The 24,574-nt window shown below is 36.1% G+C and overlaps 1 protein-coding gene across 1 annotated transcript in view; it reads left to right on the top strand.

Annotated features, from left to right (window-relative positions):
* Window positions 1–1,232: 1,232 nt before the first annotated feature.
* The window catches only part of TEKT4 (tektin 4), a 65,477-nt gene continuing 42,135 nt past the window's right edge, over window positions 1,233–24,574 (top strand). The window contains exon 1 of the mRNA XM_074195997.1: window positions 1,233–1,876. Within this exon, the coding sequence (XP_074052098.1) occupies window positions 1,343–1,876 (534 nt within the window). The 5' untranslated portion in view covers window positions 1,233–1,342. The remainder of the gene's footprint in view (window positions 1,877–24,574) is intronic.

Here is a 24,574-nt window from a genome sequence, read left to right as displayed (position 1 = left end):
TGTTTTATGCAAGACTTAAAAATAAAGTAAAAGCTGAGTATGTAGTAAAAAAAGAAATATGACCAAGAATAGACATCTTCTAAAGTCAAAGGATCTAGAGAGAGGTCCCAGCTTGATGACTGAATCCTAACCATGAGGCAAAAGAGGACATAAGTAAAAGCTGACAAGTTTGCAATCTGGATCCCTGAGAAAGTAGTTCCCACATTGTTATCATATATTTATTAAAATAGCTATCATAATAGAGCTCAACAATTGAGAGCAAGGGTTCTTAAGTTGATATCACCTTCCCCTATGGTGTCCTTAGGATAGATTTTAGGAGGTTCCTTAGATGAAAACAAATGCATTTTTCTTTTTAATTAAATTGACTTCTTTTATAATATTATGTATTTTATTTTATACATTTAAAATTTTTATTTTGAGAAGACACCCATAGACTTCATGATACTGACAAAGGAGTCCATGGCAAAAATAAAAATTTTAAAGTAAAAAAAAATCTGTAGTCTAAAGAAAAAACAACCTTGAAATGTGAAGTTAGAAGAACTATATTCAAATTTTTTCTCTGCTGCTTATTAACCAAGAGATATAAGACATTCTATGGACTTTACCTTGGTAAAAATGGAGTCATATTATCTCTGAGGACCCTTCTAGGTAGGTGAGGATATTTACTCCTATCAGCAATGGGGCCATGCCCCTTTTTCTCCCCCAAACCCTAGTACTGGCCTTTAATTCCATGGGGATTAATCATTATTGGGAGTTATCAAATGTGTAAAGTTTACAGGTTCAATTGTGTAACATACTGACTTTGGAAATAGACTTTATAGGAGATCTCATTACCCATTATGGCAATGATTTGCTGTTTGAGAGACTCAAGTACAGAACTAAAAATGCAGAGTGAATTTACCAGAGTGATTCATTAAAGTGAATCAGTTTTCCAGTTTATTTTGACTACTCCTGATAATTCCTGGATCTGCCCATTTGACAGTGAATCTAGAGATGAGGGAGTTTCTAAAGAATCTACTTACTGCCTGACACCCCCCCCCCCATTATTAAAGAGCCAGGAATACCATAGCCTTTAATAGAATGGCACTCTTAATTTGACCTTTTAAGAACAGCAGGTCTACTCATGGCCTCTTTGCCCTCTTATCCTGAACAAATGTCCCTTTCCTTTCCTTAGCATTTGTGTGTGGAAGGGGAAATCCTGTTACCTAGCAACAGGACGCAGCTGTTGATTATGTGTCTGTTTCCTAGGAGATGAAAGTCGCTTCAGTCAAGGGCACCAGGGCAGCCCAGTGCAGACTACTCTCTTGTTACTGCCTTAAGGAAGGCATCTCGCTCAGAGACGATGCAACAAACTGGAATCCTGGTCCCCCATGAGCCTGCCCCTCAGACCGTTCAGATCTCTGACCTTCCTGTCAAGGTCCATGAGATTGAACGCAACACAGGATCCTACACCTCCTCAGGGTCGGGCACAGTAGGCTTCAGGACAGCCAAATACCTTAAAGAGGAGTGGTATCAAAACAGTTTTGCCCGCTACCACCAGGCCTTTGCCGACCGTGACCACTCAGAGCATGACCGACATGTGTCCAAGGAGATAGCTGCCAAGACAGAGGAACTTTGCCGGCGGACTCAGCAAGACTCAAGCAGGAAGGCAGGGGAGAGACTCCAAGATATACACTTTTGGAAGTCAGAGCTGCAGAGGGAGATTGAGGACCTCATGGCAGAGACTGACTTGATGCTTGCCCAAAAACTGAGACTGGAAAGGGCTCTGGATGCCACTGAAGTACCCTTTAGCATTGCAAGGGACAACCTGCAATGCCGGGAGAGAAGACAACCTCCAGACCTTGTCCGGGATGACGTGGAACTGGAGTTGTTGAAGGTGCTGAGTCTCCTCATTCCCTGGAGTTGGGGCAGGGGGGGAGGGGGATAAAGGGAGGGGGTCATTCTCCACTTCTGCGGCAACTATTAACTATATTCCTAACCCTGGTCTATCTCAGTAAGGGACAAACCAATGACAGTGGTGAAAAGGGATTCCAGGATCATGTGACAGTAGATTAGCCTCTCTAACCTCTCTCATCCAACATTAGATTTTCATTATTTTGGGAGGTAAAAGTTGCCATTTTGTAAAATGCAAAGCTATTGGAAGGAGGGTTCTGCTTCCCTATTGCATACTTCTCCCTGATAGAAGGGGACAGGGGTTGAGGTTTTATTTATGAAATAGGGATGGCTGGAATAGAGGACCTGAAAGGATAAGCCTAAAATTTATGGAACAAAATTTATAGAGGATGAGACCCTAATGATTATCTAGTCCAACATTTTCATTCAAAGGAAGAAGAGATAAGAACTAGAGAGGATAAAAGACTTTTCCAGAGTCACATTGGTAACAGGTAGCAGGTAAATGATTTGAATCTAGCTCCTCTGACTTCAAATTCCATTTTCTTGGCAGAGAACAGTGATTTCTCAATTTCATATTTTGTGCTGTTTTTTTTCAATACAAGGTATGACCACAGCTATATTCTGTTATGTTCAGATACATGCAGTTACTTATGTCACTCCAGGATGTGTGGGGAGAGGTGGAGAGGAAAATGAAGAGAGAATGTAGTCAGAATATGGGACTGACAAACGATCGGGCAAGACATTTAAATGGATAGTCTAGATATCATTAGCAAGTCCAAATCATTCATTTTACATAGAAGGAAACTGAGAAGTTAAATGTTCTATGATCATATAAAAGCATAAGAAGTAGGATTAAAACCAGGACTCTTTTCATTAAACAATGCAGATTCTGGGCTTGTTGGATTCCACTGCCTCACTTGTTCATCCACTGCTTTCATCTGATACTAGGAGACAGGAGACTGGGTTTTAGTTCCTGGTTTGACCGCTGACTTCCTGTGGTAAAACAAAGGACTCCCCTCCTCCCCCCCCCCCCGCCCCCCAGCCCTAATTTGGCTGCAGTTTTCCCTTGAGGAGTTTATAAACCAGGATTTTCAACTTTCCCTGTATCTGTTACAAGCATGTAAGTTGCATAGGATTCTGGGTGTCTCTGATTTTGCTCAGGCTAGATTTCAACTGTTCATCCTTAATTATGCCTAGGCTAGTGGGGGGGGGGGGGTAAGGAGGAGGAGAAGTGGACAAAAATAACAAGTTTGAGATTCATTATATTGTGAAAATTCAGATTCTATTTCAGGGTCACCTATGGGCAATATCATATGAAGTTTCACTTCTTTTCAGTAATGTCTCTTTTCCTTTATTTAGTGTCCTGGCTTTTCATCATCTGGTGTAACCTGTTTTCCAACTACCATTCCTCCACTCACTCAGTTTCATTTCAGGGCACCGAGGAAAACAAGTATCCTTAGTAGAAAACATGATTTTGAATCCTTGCTCCTCTTGCTTACTCTCTATGCTACATTTGGTCACTTAACCATTCAGCTTCAATTTCCTCAATGTTAAATGAGATTGTTAGACTAGATGACCACTAAAATTTCTTCCATTCCTGTTTGGTTTTGAGATGTTTTTCAGTCATGTCCTACTCTTCATGACCCCATTTGGGGTTTCCTTGACAGAGATGGAGCAGTTTGCCATTTCCTTCTCCAGCTCTTTATATAGATGAGAAAATTGAGGCAAACAGGTTTAGGTGACTTGCCCAGGATCACACAGATAGTAAGCATCTGAAGCCAGATTTGAACTCAAGAAGTTGTTTTCCTGATTCCAGGCCTGGCACTCTACCTCCTGCATCACCTACTTTCTATCCCCAAATATATGATATTAGAGTCAATACTCACTCTCTCCTTAGGCAAGTCATTTCCATTCTGTTTCTCAGTTCCCTGCACTTAAAATGCTACTTTTCTTTTGGAAATCACATTTTCCAGTAATCCTAAATGAATATTGGGGAATAAGAGGATTAGATTCTGGAAATTTGGGTTTCAGTCCAAGTCCTAGCATTCATTGTGCAGCATAGTTCCTAATTCTGAGGACTATGAAATGATCTCTGAAGACTCTTCCATCTCTAATGTTTTAGATCCTTTGTACTTTTCTGTCATATGATGTAAACAATAACTCAACTAACAAAGGAGCTCCCCTGCATCCTATCTTTGTGCTCACTTATGCTGTGTGGTGAGAGACAAAAGGCTAACCTAAAAAAGGTTGTCCTGCAGCCTTTGGAAGCTCACAGTTTGGGGTTCGAAGGCATATTGACCCACAGCAGAGTTAAAAGACAATGAATATTATAATATACTAGATGGACAAAGAAGTGAAAATAATGCATTATTTGAGAATCTTCTTGATTCAAAGGCTGTCAGAGCTGGAAGGAACTTTTTAATGTCATCTACTACATTTATCATACAATGAAAGAAACTGAGGTCCAAGTGGAAGTGATGTACCTAAATTCATACAGTCAATTTCTGACTTGAAAGGGATTTGAACTCTAGTATCCAGACTCTTAGCCCAGAATTCTTGTCACTTTAATTAAAAGAACAGAAATGGTCATTAAAATGTCTCAGTTCTAACATTTTATACTTTTCTATCATTCATTGGATATAATTTTTCTCCACACACTTGACCCATAGTGTGTTAAACTGGAAATCCTCTTGACTGTATAATTTAAGATGCTTTTAAATTTGATTGGACCATGGTTTCCAGAGCAACAGAATCCACAACCACTATCTGCAACCCATTGCAGTTTATGTAATTTAAGTTTGGCCCTTCCCTCTGGTGGCCCCACTGCACCACTAAGGCGGCTTCCTCATTTCTATACTTAGTCTAAGAGAGAAATTATAAAAATCTCTGGGACTAGAGAGCCTGAATGTTTCAGTTCTGTGACTCTATAGAGGATGACAACAATCTGAGGACCTGTAGCAGGTGAAGGGAAATTGTCTTCCCATTAGACTTCTGGGTTATCAACTTGTCAGGCTCAGACTCATTTCCAGCTGAGCATCCTGAACTTGGTACCTTAGACCATCAATTACTAGCTCTGACGTCCCAAAGTAAATTGACAGGATTTGCCTGTACCTAAAATAGGAACTAAGGTACAGGTCAGAATTTGTCTTTGATGCTTTATAAGGTTTTAGGTGTTCTCTCTCCCAAGGGTACCTAATTTCTTTGGGAATCATCAAAGACCAAAAAGCCTCCAAGATCCAAAGGAATGAAACTCTAATGGTGAAATGTCAGGTATCAAGAGTGAACCAGTAGTAAGGGAAGGAAAGGAAAAGGAAAGAAAAGTTTGAGAGGAAAATTTATTAAATTTTTACTTTATGCCATGAACTTTACAGTATTATCTCATCTGATGAAACATCATCCTACCATCAAATGCCAGGAAGTTATAGAATGGAAAAGGGGGATGGGTTTCAGCTTTCATCATCTTATCCAGTATATATTTCTAGTTATCTTTCCCACAGTTAAGGTTCTTCATAGTCATAGGTATTGGTACATAGAATATCATCACAATGCCATGGAAAGTGAACTGGATTAGAATTTCCTGCTTGGTCCAGTCACTCACTGAACCTGAACCTCAGTTTCCTCATTGGTTTAGATGACCTCTTATTTCCATTTCAACACTGATATTTTATGGCTCATTATTCTCCATAAGTCAGGAAAATGTCCAAGGCTTCACCCATCATGCTTAATTTCTAAAGATTCTATCCTTCTCTGACAGCAAAGTTTTTCTCAGTCTTCCTCACCTCCCAACAAACCCAAAAAGTGATTTCCTCTGCTACAGTCAAGTAAATCAACCAATCTAATTCAACATTTAGTAATTAAATACCTAGTATGTGGAACATTGTTCTAGTCAGTGGAAGAGATAGAAAGTTCAGATTAAAGATGACCTCTGTTCTCATGGAGACTCTGGGGTTAAGAAAACAGATTTTGTTATTAGAATCATATTTTTATGTTATTCTCATATTTCAATGATTTTCCCTCCCCCTTCCCCACCTTAATATATGACAGTTAAATACAGTCAAGCAAAACAAATGGACACATGTATGCCTCATGTGTGCATCATTTGATAGTCATAATCCACTAACTCTTGACTGAAAGGGGGAAGATATTGCTTCACTAACTATTCTGAAGTCATGTTTGGATGATGCTTTAATCAGAATCACAGATAACTTTGTTACATTGATCTATCTGTGATTATGTTAACGTGGGTTATTTTTCACATCGATGAATACCTTAAATGTTGCATTCAGTGTTAGGAGGTTTTTGTTCATGTCTTTTAATATCTTGAACACAGAAAATTTCTTTTAAGGTTGCCTATTTATTGATTTTTATTCTTATAATGTGACCTGAGCATCTTTTTTTTCAGTCTATACATGTCTTTGGATAGTATCCTTTAAACATTTCTCATGTGAAATTCATTACTTATGACTTGATCTATTAATTCATTCCCACCGTGTATCTTTCTAAGAACTTTAAGGTCACTTGTAATCCTAACTTTTTTTTTTGAGCATGACATGATTTTTAGCCACTGGGAGAATATTGGTATTTAAGAAATGGACCTGGGCTTTTTCAGCAGTGAACAATTTGGGATCATTCTAAGTACTAGACAATTTGCCAGATAAGATTACATTTAATCTCCTCTTACTCAAGTATTGGCCTAGCTCACAACTTATTTACAGTACCTTGCTAAAGTATAGTATTTTTCCCCTCCATCCATTAAACAAAGATGTAAAACCAGAAAAGATTTTTATTTAAACTTTGTATTTCCTTCATATATTATACATATGTTTTCATGAGTGTAGAGTATACAAATTTGTGTATACATATACTTCTTGGAGAGATGCAGATCTCAACCTTTGCCATATGTTTGTCTCTCTCTCTCTCCATATATATATATATATATATATATATATAAATATAAATATAAATATATATATATATATATATATATATATATATATATATATATATATGTCAACACATGCATATTCAGATGGAATGGATACCCCTTCAGCTGCATTTCATAATCTGGTAATGGGTTAACATGATTTTTTTTTCTGAAAAAATGACTGATTTCCCTAACATAGTTTTTCATTTCACTAAAGCTATTTTTGTAATGTTCAATATATTTTTATCTGCAAGTAGAGGCATTTGAAGAACATTGCTATTTTCTTCTGTTTGGATTCTGCCCATAAGATTAGTGAATATTTTAGGTGAACACTCATATAATTTTCATTACATAGTGTATGGTTCTATTAAAGAGTTATTTGTGTACATTGATTTAGGTGCTGCTTTTTCTTCACAAATTTTATTTATTTTGAAATTTTTAATATTTTATTTGTTTTTCCATCTACATGCAGCAGTAGCTTTATCAATTTTTACAAGGTTTTTAAGGGTGTTATTTTGGGGATTTTGCAGGTTAATGGGATCAAGTGACTTGCCCAAGGTCACACAGCAAATTTTAAGGGCCCTCCGTACTTCCTTGAAGGGCACGTTGGTTAACAAAATGGTAGAGTCCAAAATTAATGGTTCCATCATCATATCTGATTATATTGTTATTCAAATGCTGGCAAAACTGTACCATCCCATAATAATTGTTCTCCTTCCAATATCATCCACAATTTCTGAACAAAATAACTTAGTTGGATCTCACATCAAACATCACATGCTCATTTTTCCCTTGACTGCTTTTCATTGTTTTTTTTTTGTTTGTTTTTTTAGGTTTTTGCAAGGCAAATGGGTTAAGTGGCTTGTGCAAGGCTACACAGCTAAGTAATTAAGTGTCTGAGATCACATTTGAACTCAGGTCCTCCTGACTCCAGGGCTGGTGCTCTATCCACTGTGCCACCTAGCCAGGTCCTCCTGACTCCAGGGCTGGTGTTCTATCCACTGTGTCACCTAGCTGCCCCTGACTGTTTTTCATTGCTTTATGAGGTAATGTTCACAGTTTATTCCACCTTTCACCATAATAATGATTTTACAAATGAACTAGTAAATCGTGATGCTGCTGGGTTTCCCTGTTTGACAATCAAACTGAGCATTTATTACTGAAAGACTTCTGGTTTCTTTACAGCTTCTCTTTTAAACTAATAGAGGCAGCTTCTATGACTCATTGGATGGAAAGGTGAATCTGAAATCAGGGAGACTCTTCTTCCTGAGTTCAAATCTGGTTTTTGATGCTTATTAATTGTGTAACTTTGGACATATCACTTAACCACTGTCTACCTGTTTTCGCATCTGTAAAATGGAGATAATAGTAGCACCTATCTGCAAGGATAATTGTGAGAAATAAATGAGATGATATTTGTAAAAACACTTAGCAAAATAGGCTTGGCACATTGCAGCCTCTTAATAAATACATATTTTCCTCCTATTGTTTTAAGCATCTTTAAGAATCAGTAATACTACATCAATGTCTTTTCCTTTATCCATTTCCTGTTTTTATTATTCTTAACTTAGATTAAGAGGCTAAAGGATCAAAGAATTAAGAACTTGAAGGGACATTAGGAATTATTTAGTTCATCTTCTCCTTTTACAAATGATAAAGCTCAAGTCCAGACACTTACCCAAGGTAACAGAAATATTAAAGTTGCATACCCAGGAATTTAACCTGGCATCTTGTTCCTCCAATTCCAATGATATTTTTCATTATCACATAGTCCCTGACTTGAATATGGTGGCTAAACAGTCTAATTAATACAGGTCAAGAACTTTTCTCTTCAATGATGAGTCATTCTGTGTAAAGTCATTGACTCTAAACCGGTCATTTTTTATTATCTGTGAAGTCTCTACTATGTTATATGTAAATGTGGTTTCAGCTGCTAGAGGCAAAAGTATGCTAATGGTTATGAAGCAATTGTTCTAGCTTCTCTGGAGAAGAACCCTGAGGGTAATACAAGTAGTAACAATAACTATCAAATGCTTTGAAATTTGCAAAACACTTTATATGTCAGCTAATTTTTATTCTGATGACTATATCAAGCTTAACTAACTTTCCCTAACCCGGTAGTTTTCCCCAAACTGGATCTTCTTTATAACTACTATTTCACTATTAATGTGTTATAATCATCCAGGCTAGAAGCCTCAGTCATATTTAGTGATTCTTTCTCTTTCACTCCTCTAACTTAAAAAATTATATTTATTTTTCCAAATTTATGCAGATAATTTTCAACAATCATTTTGGGGGCAAGGTTTTGAGTTTCACATTTTTCTCCCTCCCATTCTTCCCTCTCACCCTGACAGAAAGCCTTCTAATATAGGCTATACATGTTTAACTAAGATAAATATATTTCCATAGTAATCATGTTGTAAAAGAAGAATCAGAACAAAAAGGGGAAAAAATGAGGGAAAAACCCATAAAACATAAAACCAATTTAAAAAATCAAAAATATTAACAAGTTTTGGATCTGCATTCAGACTTGATAGTTTCTTCTCTATGTGGGTGGTAGTTTTCATCACAAGTCCTTTAGAATTGTCTTTGATTATTGTACTAATGAGATGAGCAAGTCCATCATAGTTGATCATCACACAGTGTTGCTGTTAATGTGCACAATATTCTTCTGGTTCTAACAGTAAAATTTTTCTTCAAGATATTTCATATTCATGTCTTTCTTCATTTCCAGTGCACTCATTCTCATTCAAGCCCTTGTTACCTGTTATATTGACTTTTAAATAATTATGTTTTTCATTAAATATTTCCCAATTACATACAAAAGTTTTTCTTCTTTTTTATTTTTATAAAAATTTTTAACATTTTTTTTAAATTTTGAGTTTTAAATTCTTTCCATCTCTTCTACTTCTCCCCCCTCCTTGAGGAGGCAAGCAACTTTATTTCTATTATATACATAAGAGGTCAAACAAAACATATTTCTAAATTAGCTATGAAAGAAAAAAATTAAAAAAATAGCTTAAAAAGTATGCTTCAATTCACATTCAGAGTTCATCATTTCTCTTTCTGGAGGTGGATAGCATTTTTCATCATGGGTCATGTCTTGGATCATTGCCTTTTTTTTAAGAAAGATTTTTATCTATTTTGAGTTTTACAGTTTCCCCCCATTCTTGTTTCCCTCCCCCTACCCCCCACAGAAAGCATTCTGTTGGTCTTTACATTGGTTCCATGTTATACATTGATCTCAGTTGAATGTGATGACAGAGAAATCATATCGTTAAGGAAGAAGCATAAAGTATGAGATGGCAAAATTACATAATAATATAATTTTTTTTTCTAATTTGACAGTAATAGTCTTTGGTCTTTGTTCAAAGTCCATAATTTTTTCTCTGGATACAGATGGTATTCTCCACTGTAGATAGCCCAAAATTGTCCCTGGTTGTTGCACTGAAGGGATGAGCAAGTCCATCAAGGTTGATCATCACCCCCATATTGCTATTAGGGTGTACAATGTTTTTCTGGTTCTGCTATCTTGCTCAGCATCAGTTCATGCAAATCTTTCCAGGCTTCCCTGAATTCCCATCCCTCCTGGTTTCTAATAGAACAATAGTGTTCCATGACATATTCCATACATATACCACAGTTTGTTAAGCCATTAGCCAATTGAGGGACATTTACTTAATTTTGGATCATTGTCTTAATGAGAATAGCTAATTCTATACAATATTACTGTTACTTTGCACAATGTTCTCTTGGTTCTGCTCACATCATTTTACATGAGTTCATTTAAGTCTTCCCAGATTTTCCTAAAGTCATTCTGCTTCACCTTGAATATTGCAAAACATTCTTAATTAAACTTCCTTGTCTCTTTTCTCTCCCTTATATAATCCAGTTAACACAGATTGCCAGAAGCACTTAATGCACAGCTCTGTGATACTGTGGACTCTACCTCAGAAAATAATATTGATAAAACAATTAGCCACTTAAGATTCTATTTCTTCCTATTCCTTCTTTCAACAGAAGGGTTTGACTATTTTTCCCTGATATATATATATATATATATATATATATATATATATATATATATATATATATATATATGACATTAGACAAATGACTTAAAAATTCTGGACCTCAGTTTCCTTATCTAGAAAAATAAATGGAGTTAGACTAGATGACCTCTTAGGTCCTTCCTAGATCTGCCAAATTATTCTGATGTTCAAAATTCTTCAATGATTCCATGTCACTTTTGGAAGAAAATGGTCAGCCTTGGAATCAAAGACCATTACAATTAAAATTCACCATTTTAACTTCATATCAAGTTCTTTCCTCTGCATATACCCTCAGGTCTAATCAAGGCTATTTCTCCACCATCTTCTAAACATGCCTAGTTCATTCTTACCACTGATTTCATTCACATTGTTCTCTAATCTAAAATGCCCTTCCCTTTCTTCTCCTCTTTTTTTTTTTGAGTTTTTTTCTTTTTCAAGGCAAACGTGGTTAAGTGGCTTGCCCAAGGTCACACAGCTAAGTAATTATTAAGTGTTTGAGGTCAGATCCCAACTCAGGTACTCCTGACTCCAGCGCCGGTGCTCTTTCCACTGCACCACTTAGCTGCCACACTTTCTTCTCCTCTTAACCAAGTAGTATTGATTATGTTCCAGATTCAAGTTCAGGGAGTCCCCCCCCCCAGGTAATCTCTCATAACAACCCCAAGTCCATGCCTTTCCCTCCCTCTTTTTTTTTTTTTTTTAGTTTTTGCAAGGCAATGGGGTTAAATGGCTTGCCCAAGGCCATACAGCTAGGTAATTATTAAGTATCTAAGGGCAGATTTGAACTCAGGTACTCCTGACTCCAGGGCCAGTGCTCTATCCACTGAGCCACCTAGCCACGCCCTCCCTCTTTTGAATTTTTCTGTCTTTCACTTTCTATGCCTACTTAGAATCAGAAGTGAATACAGTACACAGAACTTAATTACCCTTTGTGCATGAGTTTTGAATCCTGGTATGGCAGAAAACATATTTATAGCAGTATGCTATAAGAAAGACCATTTCTAGTTCTTTATTTAATTCAGTCCAACAGATAATATTATAGAATCATGTTGTAATACAGTGATGCACATTTGTCTAAAGAGGCACATTTTCCTTGGCTATAAAAACAGGTTTCAGTGATAATCATAATTTTGTAAACTGGAAAGCACAATGAGAATGAGTTGTTGTTATTTTTGTTTGAGAACTGATAGGCATTTTGAGGGATTCAGAGGAATGTCAGTCCTTAAAACTTTAAGAAAAATTTAGAATATTGTTATATTTGAGCTAGAAGGGGAACATGAAGCATGCCCAAAAATTTTAAAAGAAAGATGCACAAAAATCGAGGGACAGGCATATTCCCTTTCCCACACACAAGTTAAACTGGAAAGAATCTGATGTATAAGGCAATAACAGACAGAAGTAAACAAAAGAGATGAGCCGCAGTAGAAAAGGGAAATAAGAGTTAGACCCTCAGGCCTCTCCAGGCACCAAACAGAAGAATCAAGCTAAAACTATTCATCTTTTCAAGGATCTGAGGGAAGACCAAAAAAGACAAGAAAGAAAGGGCTATTCTTTCCTAAACTTTCCCTTTTCATTCCTTTCTGTTAACAAATGCTGTAATATATATTTGCCTGATTCTTTTACCTAAATATTTCCTGTCTCCTGACCTTGACTGAATTAGAGAGAGAACAGGAATTAGCTGGAGATGAAAAAAAAAATCTTAATGCTATTAAGGAGATGAATCTCTTTCTGAATGTTAGGAATTTGCTTAACTGGGGGCTCTGAGCTCTTGTGTTTACATTACTTTTTGTCTGTTATAAACTTTGCAAAGGGGAAAAAGACCATTTGAACCTCTCAACCATAATATTGATCCTAAGCTAAATATCAAGCTAATTGTTGCAATGAGTGTGTCTTATTAAATCTCTAGATGGAAAGGGGTAGTATGCTGGTAAATATTTAACAATTGGCTCTCCAAAAATGCATGCTCATGTTTAAGTTTATCTGCATCACTAACATTTTCTCTGTCACTTTAAGTCTAAACCAAAGTTGTCAAACTCACAAATAGTAAGGCAGTCATCTCAAACTAGTTTAATGTGATTGGTAATAAAATGTAATTGGTAATAAAAAATGAAAATAAAAATACAATGCAATATAGATAATATTATTTTGTGATTTTCTAAGTCAATATATGCCCTTCAGGGATCCACTTCTATTTGACATGGACACCATTGCTCTAGAGAAATAACAAAATAATAAACCAAGCTTATTTATAATATAACTGATTTCCAAGATGTAAATAAATATTTACACTGAAAATTTAAGAAACAATTCTCTTAAGTCAATTAAAACAGGCTTCAGGAAGGGGCATGGAGGAGAAAAGATCACACCCCCAAAGAAATAGGTAAAACTTGGGAAGGATTCAGCTATGCCTAACCTAGTTGGAAAGAGGAAACCAAAAGGATACAATACCAGTCAGCCAACCTGATAGTCAATGATTATACCTATTAGAATTATATTTTTATTACTTCAAGACTACAAGAACTAGACTCTATTGGTGTGGGCATACTCTCCAACCTATGCAATCTTAATCCATCCATACTTTACTGGATATTTTCGTAAAGAGGCATGGGAAAATAGATTTGACAACAGAGACCAATATTGTTATTGTAGGAATGTGAACTACTGTTATCATCAAAAATCATCTAGAAAATGAAGGGACTAGATAGTCTTGGAATTAATTTCTCCTTGCTCTAAAGGTATAAACTTATGAAAATAATTTTTATTGTGATGCCATTTATCCCCCATAGTCATGCTACATTTTGTTGCCTTCTCACTCTGAAATTCTGTGATTCTGTGAAATTCGTGGACCCCCCTGTCTTTGAAACCAGAGAAAGTTCTAATTCCAACAAAGGGGCTAACTATGTAATTCTGGACAATTTGTTTCCCTCATGAGCCTCAGCCCTCTCATCTATAAAATGGGAATGATAACATCAATCTCAAGAACACAGCATGAGGATGAAGAGATGCCATAATAAGTCCACTATCTATCTGACTCTCAGGATAGCAAAGTTAGAATCTACTCTTTCTGTGAGCATAATGCCAGAAAACCCTAGGAGTAACATAACAATTTAATCTCTTTTAAGTCTCACAAGGAAATAAGCCCCATAAATTTAAGTGAATCACTAGCATTTGGTCTTAAAAAAGGAATGAATATTTCTGTTGGGCCTCCACAGCAGAGATTCATCAATATAAAACTACCCTAGTGATGGATTTATGACCTGTTCTGCACCATCGAGGGCAGCCCTAGTCTTACAACTATTGGAACTACACAATCATAAAAAGAAATGACAGCCTCAGCCTTGAAATCTGAAACATTCATTACTTTCTCAATTGATGCTCACTTGCTCCACTAATAAAAGCAATTATTATTATCAACTGGGCAATCAGCTGAAAATTGACTTAAGTCTGCTTCCAAGCCCAAATAATTTTTCCATTTGTATAGTCTGAGAATATCTGCTTATTTATTGAGCTCCTACTGTGTGCAAAGTTCCCTCTTAAGATCGCTTACCTGACTGATAATGATTCCTATCATCCTTAAATAGACAAAGTAGGCACTTTATATTCTTTCAACAGAAGCCCCCCACTTCAAAGGAAATAACATTGCATACTTCTGGAGAAGCCCTGAGATCCATCCCTAATGTACAGATGAAGTTAAATCACTGGTCACTTAACTGAGAAATCTGTTACTAGATTTAACCACTTTTACACTGGTATATGGACTGGGGTTGGAATGTGTGACTGGGGTTGGAATGTGTACTTCCTGGGACTACAATGAGAAAGAAATTCAACTGTGGTGGTAAAGAATTAGTTTAAACCAACTAGTTCAATCTCAGACCTGTTCTTCCTAGACTTATTAATAGTCTTCAAGTGCCCTTTCCTCAGTAATGTTCTGGGAAAGGCCTAACAATCAGTTTTCCAAGGCAGGACACACTTTAAAGCTTAATTTACTTCATTAGCATTTTCTCCACCACTTTCTAAAGCCTAGATAATCAACAGCACAATAATGCAAGCCTTGATTTGTAGTTTTCTGATTTCTGTAGTGAAAAATGTTCAACACTAAAAACTTAACAATCGATTCTCTGAGTTTTTTTGAGCTGACTGACTGCATCCCTAACAAACACTCTTGGAGGATTGCAAGTCCTATGGATAAATAGATCATTCAAACCAGAAAGGATTTGAGAGAGTCCAACTCCCAAACTTTACATAAGGACAAACTGGAACTCAGAGAAAAGTGAATAACCACTGTCAGAAAAGTAGTGGCAGAGCAGGATTTTTTCCTGTGACAATTTTACATAATCTATGTAAATAGATTATGTAATCTATACATAATAGATTAGTCTCCCCTGTTCTTTTTAAAGTTCTTTCCTGCTCTGTAGCCTATTTGACAGTACTCTGAGGTTTAAAGACCAATTTTCTCATAAGAGCTTTGTGATGTATGTGAAAAAGATATTGTCCTCATTTAATAGATAAAGAAATGGAGGTATTGAGGGATATGATGAGGATAATCAGATCTAGAACTTAAACTCATATCTTATAATTGATTCTCAGATCATTGCTCTCCCCTTGATATTAATACTGCCTCTTCCAAAATCTCCACCAAAGTTGTCATTCATCCTTGAGGTAGGTACCTTGGAGGTAGGTACCCTGAGGGAGGGACTTGAAAAGAATGCTGGGAGTTTGTTAATGGTGAAGAGATCACAAGATTCACTCAGGAGTATAAGAAAAAGGTCAGAAATTTTCTTTCACGGGTTACTACAAAAAGTTACAAGCAAGGAAATGAAAATGAGATTTTTGTAGAGAGAAGCAAAGAAAAGAGGAGGCCATAGCAACAGCCCCTTGAGTAATAGAGAGGTTGGGGAGGCACGTGAAGAGTAGAGCTGCAAGGTCACAGCAGGCTGTCTTCAGAGACCAGCACAAGGCAGAGAAGGAGAGGGCTTTTGAGGAGCCCAGTCTACCTTTGTGCTGGGAGGAGTCAAAGGGAGGAGCCCAAGAGGGAGGGCCAAGGAGTGATCACACCTGGCTGTGACTGGGGTCAGTCATACATACACCTTGGCAGGCTACATGTTAGAAGGATAAGGAAGGGTAGGAGGAAGGAACTGAGGTTGCTCCTATTAGCTCAGTGAATTTATATTTACAAAAAGGCTGAAGAGTGGGGAGGAAGTCAGAGGTCTACAGAAAATGCCAGATGAGTACAGAAAATATTTCCTTAATATTAAAGGAAATGCCAGCTAAATATTTCCCTAATATTTCACCTTCAACAATCATCCACTCTCAGCTTGAACATTTCCAGTAATAAGGAACTCACTCCTTTGCAATGAAACATGCCTAGTTTTGATTGCTCTGGTTGTTAGGACATCCAATTACTTTAAACCTTAAATATGTTTAATATATGTTCAAATATAGTTTTGTGGGTTTCTTTCTTTGTCTCTGTCTATTCCTTTCAGTTAATTCTGCTTCATAAAATTAGGGGAAAGAATTTCTTTTTTACCAGGTTAAAAGTGCCAGGTAAATGTTGACTTGCTGGTGGGCACAGGGAATATTTAGTGACAGTGGCTGACTTCATGCTGTGACTAGAATACTAGATCAGCAGCCATAGGTGTGTGAGAGTCAGCTTATACTGGCTTTCAATATTTGATCGTTAATTTTTTTAAGGTTTTTTTTGCAAGACAAATGGGGTTAAGTGGCTTGCCCAAGGCCACACAGCTAGGTAATTATTAAGTGTCTTAGGTTGGATTTGAACTCAGGTCCTCCTGACTCCAGGGCCGGCTCTATCCACTGTGCCACCTAGCTGCCCTGATTGTTAAATTTTCAATGTGAATATTTCCATCTCAGAAATCGGTAAATGCTACAAATTAGGGATTGATTTATTATTTTGTTTTTTTAGAAAGTTAGTGGATTATTAAGAAAGTGATGGAGATGTTAATGCAGATCAAACTGTAAAATGTGTCATATACAAATATTTTGGAGAGTCAGTTATTAAACATTAGCACACCCTTGGTTCATGTCATCCTGTTCATATGTCTGGTTCTATTCTGTAGGAAGCACCTACAGGACTATCAAAGGAACAATTCATGTCATACTGTAACAGAAAACATTCAACATTAGAGTGAGAGCTTAAGGCCTCTCTGACTCTCACATTTCTGGTCACCTTCTATCCTTGGCTCTGTACCTTTGTGGGAATTAATGTTTGTCTCCTTAATCTAAAATAGATGTTCTTAACATGGAGTCTGTAGATATCTTGGATGGGAATTTTTTTTTATTTCAATATAATTGTTTTCCTTTGAAATTCTATGTATATTTTATTCTATGTAATCAAAATATTATTCTGAGAAAGGAGCCATAGGCTTCTAAAGAAGCCCCTAGAATAAAAAAAAAGATAATCAAGAACCCTTGATGTAAGGATTCAGTATGTGGATTTACTCAGTCAGCTCACAGCAGCACATTTTCCTTTCTCATTCCCTGATGTGTGCTTCATTGATTCACCTCTAACTATAGGACATATTATAATCAGTATTTAATCAGAATAAATCAAAGGTTGCCTGGGGCACTCAGTTGCAGATGAGATTTTGGTCTGTATCAGTAGAGAGAATTCCTCACTAAGATGCATTCTATGTGAAAAATAAAAATATTCCAGGTTCCAGTCCTCTGCTCTTCCAAAAGAACAATATCAAAGACAAAGCAAAGTAGAAATAGTAAGCCTAATAAGAGACTATAGCTGATAAATAATATTAAAATCTCATACCCATTTCCTTCCAAGAAACTCTTTCAGGGCCTATATTCATATTTCCCCCTTATGTCCTAGTCAGAAGGTTTACCAAAAATAAAGTTTTCCATTGTTCACAGTAGGAAATTCAGTAAAAAGGGTTCCCCCCCCCCAATAAACACATATGAAGCCCTGTAAATCAAGTCTTCTATTGATGACATCAGGAAATTAAAACATTCTGAGAATCTCAACTGCAGAGTAGTAATATAGTTTGAGCAAATGGTAGTGCCCTCATGTTTGTCCTTTTTCTCTGTCTTCAAATAAAGTCAGTTGGATTTTCTCCTAGGGAAAGATCACTACTACTTGCTCTCAGTATCCTCTCCAAAGAAGATAGCCCAAGAAGTGGGAATAAGCAGATAACTCTTAGTCCTTTGTCATCTTCTCTCTCCCAATCTCCTTGAAAATCCAATAAGCCTGTCATACTTTATATACTGGTATATGCTGCTTAGAATCAGAAAGAAACGTGAGGGCCCCCAAACAAACTAGACCACATAGCTAGTAAATGATGATGATGTTAATTAATGATAATAACTGACATTTATATTAGTTCTTTAATTTTTGCAAATACTCTAATAACTAGTATTTATAGAAAAACTTTACTTTTTGTGAAGTGCTTTATATACATTTCATTGGCACGAAGACTGTAAGGCAAGTGCTATTTACCTCCATTTCATAAATAAGGAAAGTAAGGTTAAGGAACATACAGCTAGTGTTTGAAGCAGGATTTGAACCTAGGTCAGCATGTCTATCCTCTTTATTTTACTATTGAATCAGAATAAAAAGCCTAGGTCCTTGGACTACAGATTCATTTTGCTCCTCCTGGGAATTTCAGTCACTTCAAAGTGACTTTAAAGGTCATCCAATCCAAGCCTAGATTTGAACAAAACCTGCCAGACAAGTGATCAGACAAATTTACATATAAGAGGGGGCCTTATGGCTCCTGGGGTATTCCATTCCACTTTTAAGTAGCTCTAATTGTAAGGAAAATTTATTACATATGACTTAAAACTGCCAATCTATAACTTCCATCCACTTCTACTATTTTTGTCTTCTGGGGTCAGAAGATCCAATGTCATTTGGCTGGGCTCAAACTAGCCTTGCTACCTCTCCTCAGACTATCATTTCCCCCATTGGAATAATTGGATTCCATTCCTGGATCTTTAAGTTCAAATACATTGGTTTTGCTGTATCTTTCTTGGGCTCAGAATCCCATGCCACTGAGCAAGACCCTCATCTCTTGCCTCCTCCCTTGTCTCCCAAAGTCTTTATGGGTAAGAATATTGTAACTTGGGGCAGAGACTACCTCATTTTTCAGTGTAAGTCTCCCCAATGTGTCATCAGACTGATCACAGACTGATTCACTTTATAATTGCTTGATCTACCTATCTAGTTCCTCTCCAAGTTTTCCCTTTTCTACTATGAATATCACCAATTAATTCAATTGATCTTTATGATCTTATAGCTTTTCACCATTCTGATGGCTGCCTTCTAGGTATTCTCCAATTGAGAACAAGCTGCAAAAATATGACAACTCATAAGGAGTCCAGATGTAATCTGACCTAAAAACAGAGGGACTATTAAAATACATCCCTATTAAAACCACTAGGCTTCCCTTATGCAGTTTAAGAACATTAGCTTTTTTAGCTGCCATATCAAATCTGATAATTTTCAGATGAATTGCTATCTAGGCAGGCCTCCCCCAATTTTTTTTTATTTTTGCAACATTTAGCTTTTTCTTAACTTTAATTTTTTAAGATTTAGCCTAATGAGCTAGCTAATCATAATAGGGTTTGATTCAATATGATAGCCAATTTTCTCAGCAAGTTTGATGATGTTATCTTTTAGACCATTATCTTAAGTTACTGATAAGAGCTGTTTAACAGCATAGCACATCTAAAAGACTGCTTTCTAACCATTAATAACTGGTCTTTGGATCCAACCATTCTTTCCACAAGGATAGTATTAGAGATTTTCTCAATTGCTTCTCTGGCACCTAAGCTGACTCTCTTCAATTATTCAGCCAAAAAAAAAAGATTTAAAAAAAGTAAAGGAAATAAGGTTAGTCTGGCATGACCAGTTCTTGATGGGAACATTGCTTTTCTCTTTGAATGTTCACTAACTTATCTTTTCAATAATGGATTCTAGAATTTTGCCAGGAATCAAAGCCAAGATCACTGGGCCTATATAATCTGTTTCCTTTTAAGGAATCTAGGATAACATTTTACCTTCTCTACGCCTGTGCATGTCTCCTGTTTTCCACAGTCCTTTAAAGATCACTGATGGGCTTCAGTGACCACATCTGCTGATTACTCAGCACCTTGGGATTTAGTTCATTTGGGGGTTGGCGACTTCAATTTTATTAATAATGACAGCTCAGAATTCTTTCAGCATGTCCTTTATTTATCTTGTGTTACAATGCCCTCAACCTCCACCTCCCCCCCCCACAATTGGGTCTTATCATTTTATTTTCTTATTCAAGGTATATATATATATATGTGTGTGTGTGTGTGTGTGTGTGTGTGTGTGTGTGTGTATACATATATATACATATATATATATATATATATATATATATGATTATCAGAGAAAACAGAAGAAAAAGTAATTCTGTAATTCTGTGCTCTGACTGCTATCAGTTATCATTGTCTTATCCACCCCAATCAGCAGTCCTGTCCTTACTTTGATCTTTCTTTTTTCACCAATTTAACTTTTGAAAAAGCAAATCTGACTTTTTTGATTATCTTTACTTTGTTGTTCTTGATGCTTCAACTCATTCTACTACTATCAGGCTGAATCAGTAAGAACATACCTTTATTTGTATGAGGCATAATACAGTGCCTGATACATAGTAGATGTTCATAAATGCCTGTTAATTGCTTCATTTAAGTAGGGTTTGTAGAATCACAGGATTTAGACAGCAGAGTGCTGTGACTATGTGATATTTAAAACCAGAGAAGTTAGGCTACTATTCAATAATGCATAGTGAAAGATGAAGAGAATTACATTAATGTGGGAAGAACAAAAGTGATAAGAATTTTGGATGAGAAGTAATGGACACTGTGGTGTGAGGGGGAGGAGTACTTACAGGAGAGAGATTGAATGAGGAGCATAATATGGAATGACATATGTTTATCACCATTGTGGTATAAAAGATGTCATTAGTTATTTGCCTTCCATGATTACTGAGCCCATAAACACAGTAGATAACAATGTGGGCAGCCAAGCAATGAAGCCAGGGTCTCAGCTCTAGCATTTTCCTTATCTTATTTGAATCAGATAAGTACCTATACCTAAAAAAGAATGCCTGGTTCAAAGTTTGGAATGAATCTGATATCTTCAGTCATTCATTCCCCTGCTAATGGTATGAGATGGAGACTAAGAAAATATAAGTATAATAGTAATTAACATTTATTTATATAATGCTTTTAGTTTTACAAAGTACCTTTACAAATATTAGCTCTATCCATTGCACCACCTGTCTAGCATGAGATAGCTCCCTTAATTTTTTTTTAGGTTTTTGCAAGGCAATAGGGTTAAGTGGCTTGCCCAAGGCCACACAGCTAGGTAATTATTAAGTGTCTGAGGCCGGATTTGAACTCAGGTCCTCTTGACTCCAGGGCCAGTGCTCAACCCACTGTGCCACCTAGCCGCCCACCCTTAATTTTTGATAAGAAAAATATCCCAAAGCAAAAAACAGCTGGCATTTATATATATACTTTACCATTTGAAAAACATTTTTCTGCTCCACAACCTTGTGAGATAATTTTCTTTCACATGTAAAAAAATATTTTTAACTGACAAATTTTGTTTATCATCACTTTTCCCCAGTATCCCCCTTCCAAAAGAGCCATACTCTAGAACATTTACTTTTTTTAAAAAAAAAAGTAGATAATATCAACAAAATCAATATGTCAAAAGTCTTAGAAATATTCCAGACTCATAAAGCCACCACTTTTGAAAAGGAATTGGGAAAAGCATCCTTTCCTATATTTTCTTTGGTGTTCAAATTGTTCTTTGTAACTTTTCTTTTTTTTTCTTTTTTTCTTTTTTGCAAGGCAATGGGGTTAAGTGGCTTGCCCAAGGCCACACAGCTAGGTAATTATTAAGTGTCTGAGACCGGATTTGAACCCAGGTACTCCTGAATCCAGGGCCAGTGCTTTATCCACTGTGCCACCTAGCCACCCCCTTTGTAACTTTTCAACATGCATTTTTGATTGTTCTATTGCTTGTTCCCATTATTTAATCATTCTCCAAGTGGTTAGAAACTATTTTGCTTCACATTAATTATTATTATAAAAATAAGAGAGGGCCTATCTTTTCCATAATTATCTTTTTAGAGTATTTTCCTAGCAGTATAATCTCTGGATCAAAGTTATATGGATGTTTTAGACACTGTATCTGCATAATTCCAAATTTCTCTCTAGAATATTCTACTAATTCAAACCTTCATGAACAAAAATTCCCATCTCGTGTAATCTTAATTCATTTGTATGAAGTAATCTTCAGGGCTGTTTCAATTTGCATTTCTCTGATTAGTGAACTAGAGAGTTCCTTCCTATGGTTGTTAATAATCTGCATTTCTTTTGAGAACTGTCTAATGATATCCTTTGACAATTTCTGCATTGGTGTTTTGGTTTTATATATTTTTGCTATCTATCTATAGAGATAGATAGATAGATAGATAGATAGATAGATAGATAGATAGATACTCTATATATCTTAAGCAGTAGGGTTTTTGTCCTTCATTTTCTTTTTCTTATTTTAGATTGTATTTACTTTGAGTTTTACAGTTTTTCAATGAAATTTACAATTTTTCTACAATCTTGCTTCTTCTCCTCACTCCCCACAGAAGGCAGTTTGTTAGTTTTTACATAGTTCCCATAGTATACATTGATCTAAGTTCAATGTGATGAGAAAGAAATCATATCCTTAAGGAAGAAACATATAGTATGAGATATAGTAGAATTACATAAGATAACTTTTTTTAAAAATTAAAGATAATATTCTTTGGTTTTTGTTCAAACTCCACAATTCTTTCTCAGCATACAGATGGCATTCTCCACCACAGATATCCCAAAATTGTACCTGATTGTTGCCCTATTGGTTTGAGCAAGTCCATTAAGGTTGATCATCACTCCCATGTTGCTTTTAGGGCGTACAATATTCTTCTGGTTCTTCTCATCTCACTCAGCATCAGTTCATGCAAATCTTTCCAGTCTTCCCTGAATTCCCATCCCTCCTTGTTTCTAATAGAACAATAGTGTTCCATCACATACATATGCCAGTTTTTTTAGCCATTCCCCAACTGAAGGACATTCACTTAATGGCCAATTCTTTGCCACCACAAACAGAGCTGCTATGAAGTTTTGCACAGGTGATGTTTTTACCCTTTTTCATAATCTTTTCATGGAATAGACCCAGTAGTTCAAATTGTTGGTTCAAAGGGGATACACATTTTTGTTGTCTTTTGGGCATAATTCCAAATTGATCTCCAGAAAGGTTGGAAGAGATCATAGCTCTACCAACAATGTATTAGTGTCCCAGATTTCCCAAATCCCTTCTAACATTGTCCATTGTCATTTCTGGTCATATTGGCCAGTCTGAGAGGTATGAGGTGTGGTACCTCAAAGATGTTTTAATTTACATTTCTCTAATAATTAGTTATTTAGAGCAATTTTTCATATGACTGTGGACTGCTTTGATCTCCTCATCTGTAAATTGCCTTTGCATCTCCTTTGACCATTTGTCAATTGGGGAATGGCTTTTTTTTTTTAAATATGACTCAGTTCTCTGTATATTTTAGATATGAGTCCTTTGTCAGAAACACTTGTCATAAAAATTACTTCCCAATTTACTACATTGCTTTTGATCTTAGTTACAGTGGGTTTGTCTGTACAAAAACTTTCTAATTTAATGTAATCAAAATTATCTAGTTTGTTTTTAATGATGTTCTCCATCTCTTCCTTGGTCATGAACTGCTTTCCTTTCCATAGATCTGATAGGTAATTATTCCTTGTTCTCCTAGTTTGTCCATGACATTGTTTTTTATGTCTAGATCCTGTATCCATTTTTGATCTTATTTGGTATGGGGTGTGAGATGTTGCTCTAATCCAAGTTTCTTCCATACTAACTTCCAATTTACCCAAAAGTTTTTATTGAAGAGTGAGTTTTTATCCCAATAGCTCGACTGTCTGGGTTTATCAAACAGCAGATTACTATAATCAGTTCCTGCTATTGCACCTAGTCTCTTCCACTGATCCACCACTCTATTTCTTAGCCAATACCAGACAGTTTTGATGACTGATGCTTTATAGTATAATTTTAGATCTGGTAGGGCTGAGCCACCTCCTTTTGCACTTTTTTTCATTAAATCCCTGGAGATTCTTAACTTTTTATTTCTCCATATGAATTTACTTAGAATATTTTCTAACTCATTAAAGTAATTTTTTTAGTATTTTTATTGGTAGGGCACTAAATAAGTAGTTTAATTTTGGTAGAATTGTCATTTTTATTATATTTGCTCAGACTATTTATGAGCAGTTGATATTTGCCCAGTTATTTAAGTCTGATTTTATTTTATGTGAGAAGTGCTTTGTAATTGTTTTCAAAAAGTTTGTGAGTCTGCCTTGACAGGTAGACTCCCAGGTATTTTATATTGTCTGAAGTTACTTTGAATGGGATTTCTCTTTCTAGCTCTTGCTGCTGCATCTTGCTAGTCATATATAGAAACGCTGAGGATTTGTGAGGGTTTATTTTATATCCTGTGACCTTACTAAATTTGCTAATTATTTCTAGTAGTTTTTAGATGATTTTTTGGGATTCTCTAAGTACACCCTCATGTCATCTGCAAAGAGTGAGAGTTTTGTCTCTTTCTTCCCTATTCTAATTCCTTTGATTTCTTTT

This window comes from Macrotis lagotis, chromosome 8 (genome assembly GCF_037893015.1).
Source record: "Macrotis lagotis isolate mMagLag1 chromosome 8, bilby.v1.9.chrom.fasta, whole genome shotgun sequence".
Classification (NCBI taxonomy): domain Eukaryota; kingdom Metazoa; phylum Chordata; class Mammalia; order Peramelemorphia; family Peramelidae; genus Macrotis; species Macrotis lagotis.
Note: the sequence above shows the minus strand (reverse complement) of the source record. Positions and strands in the feature narration are given on the sequence as shown.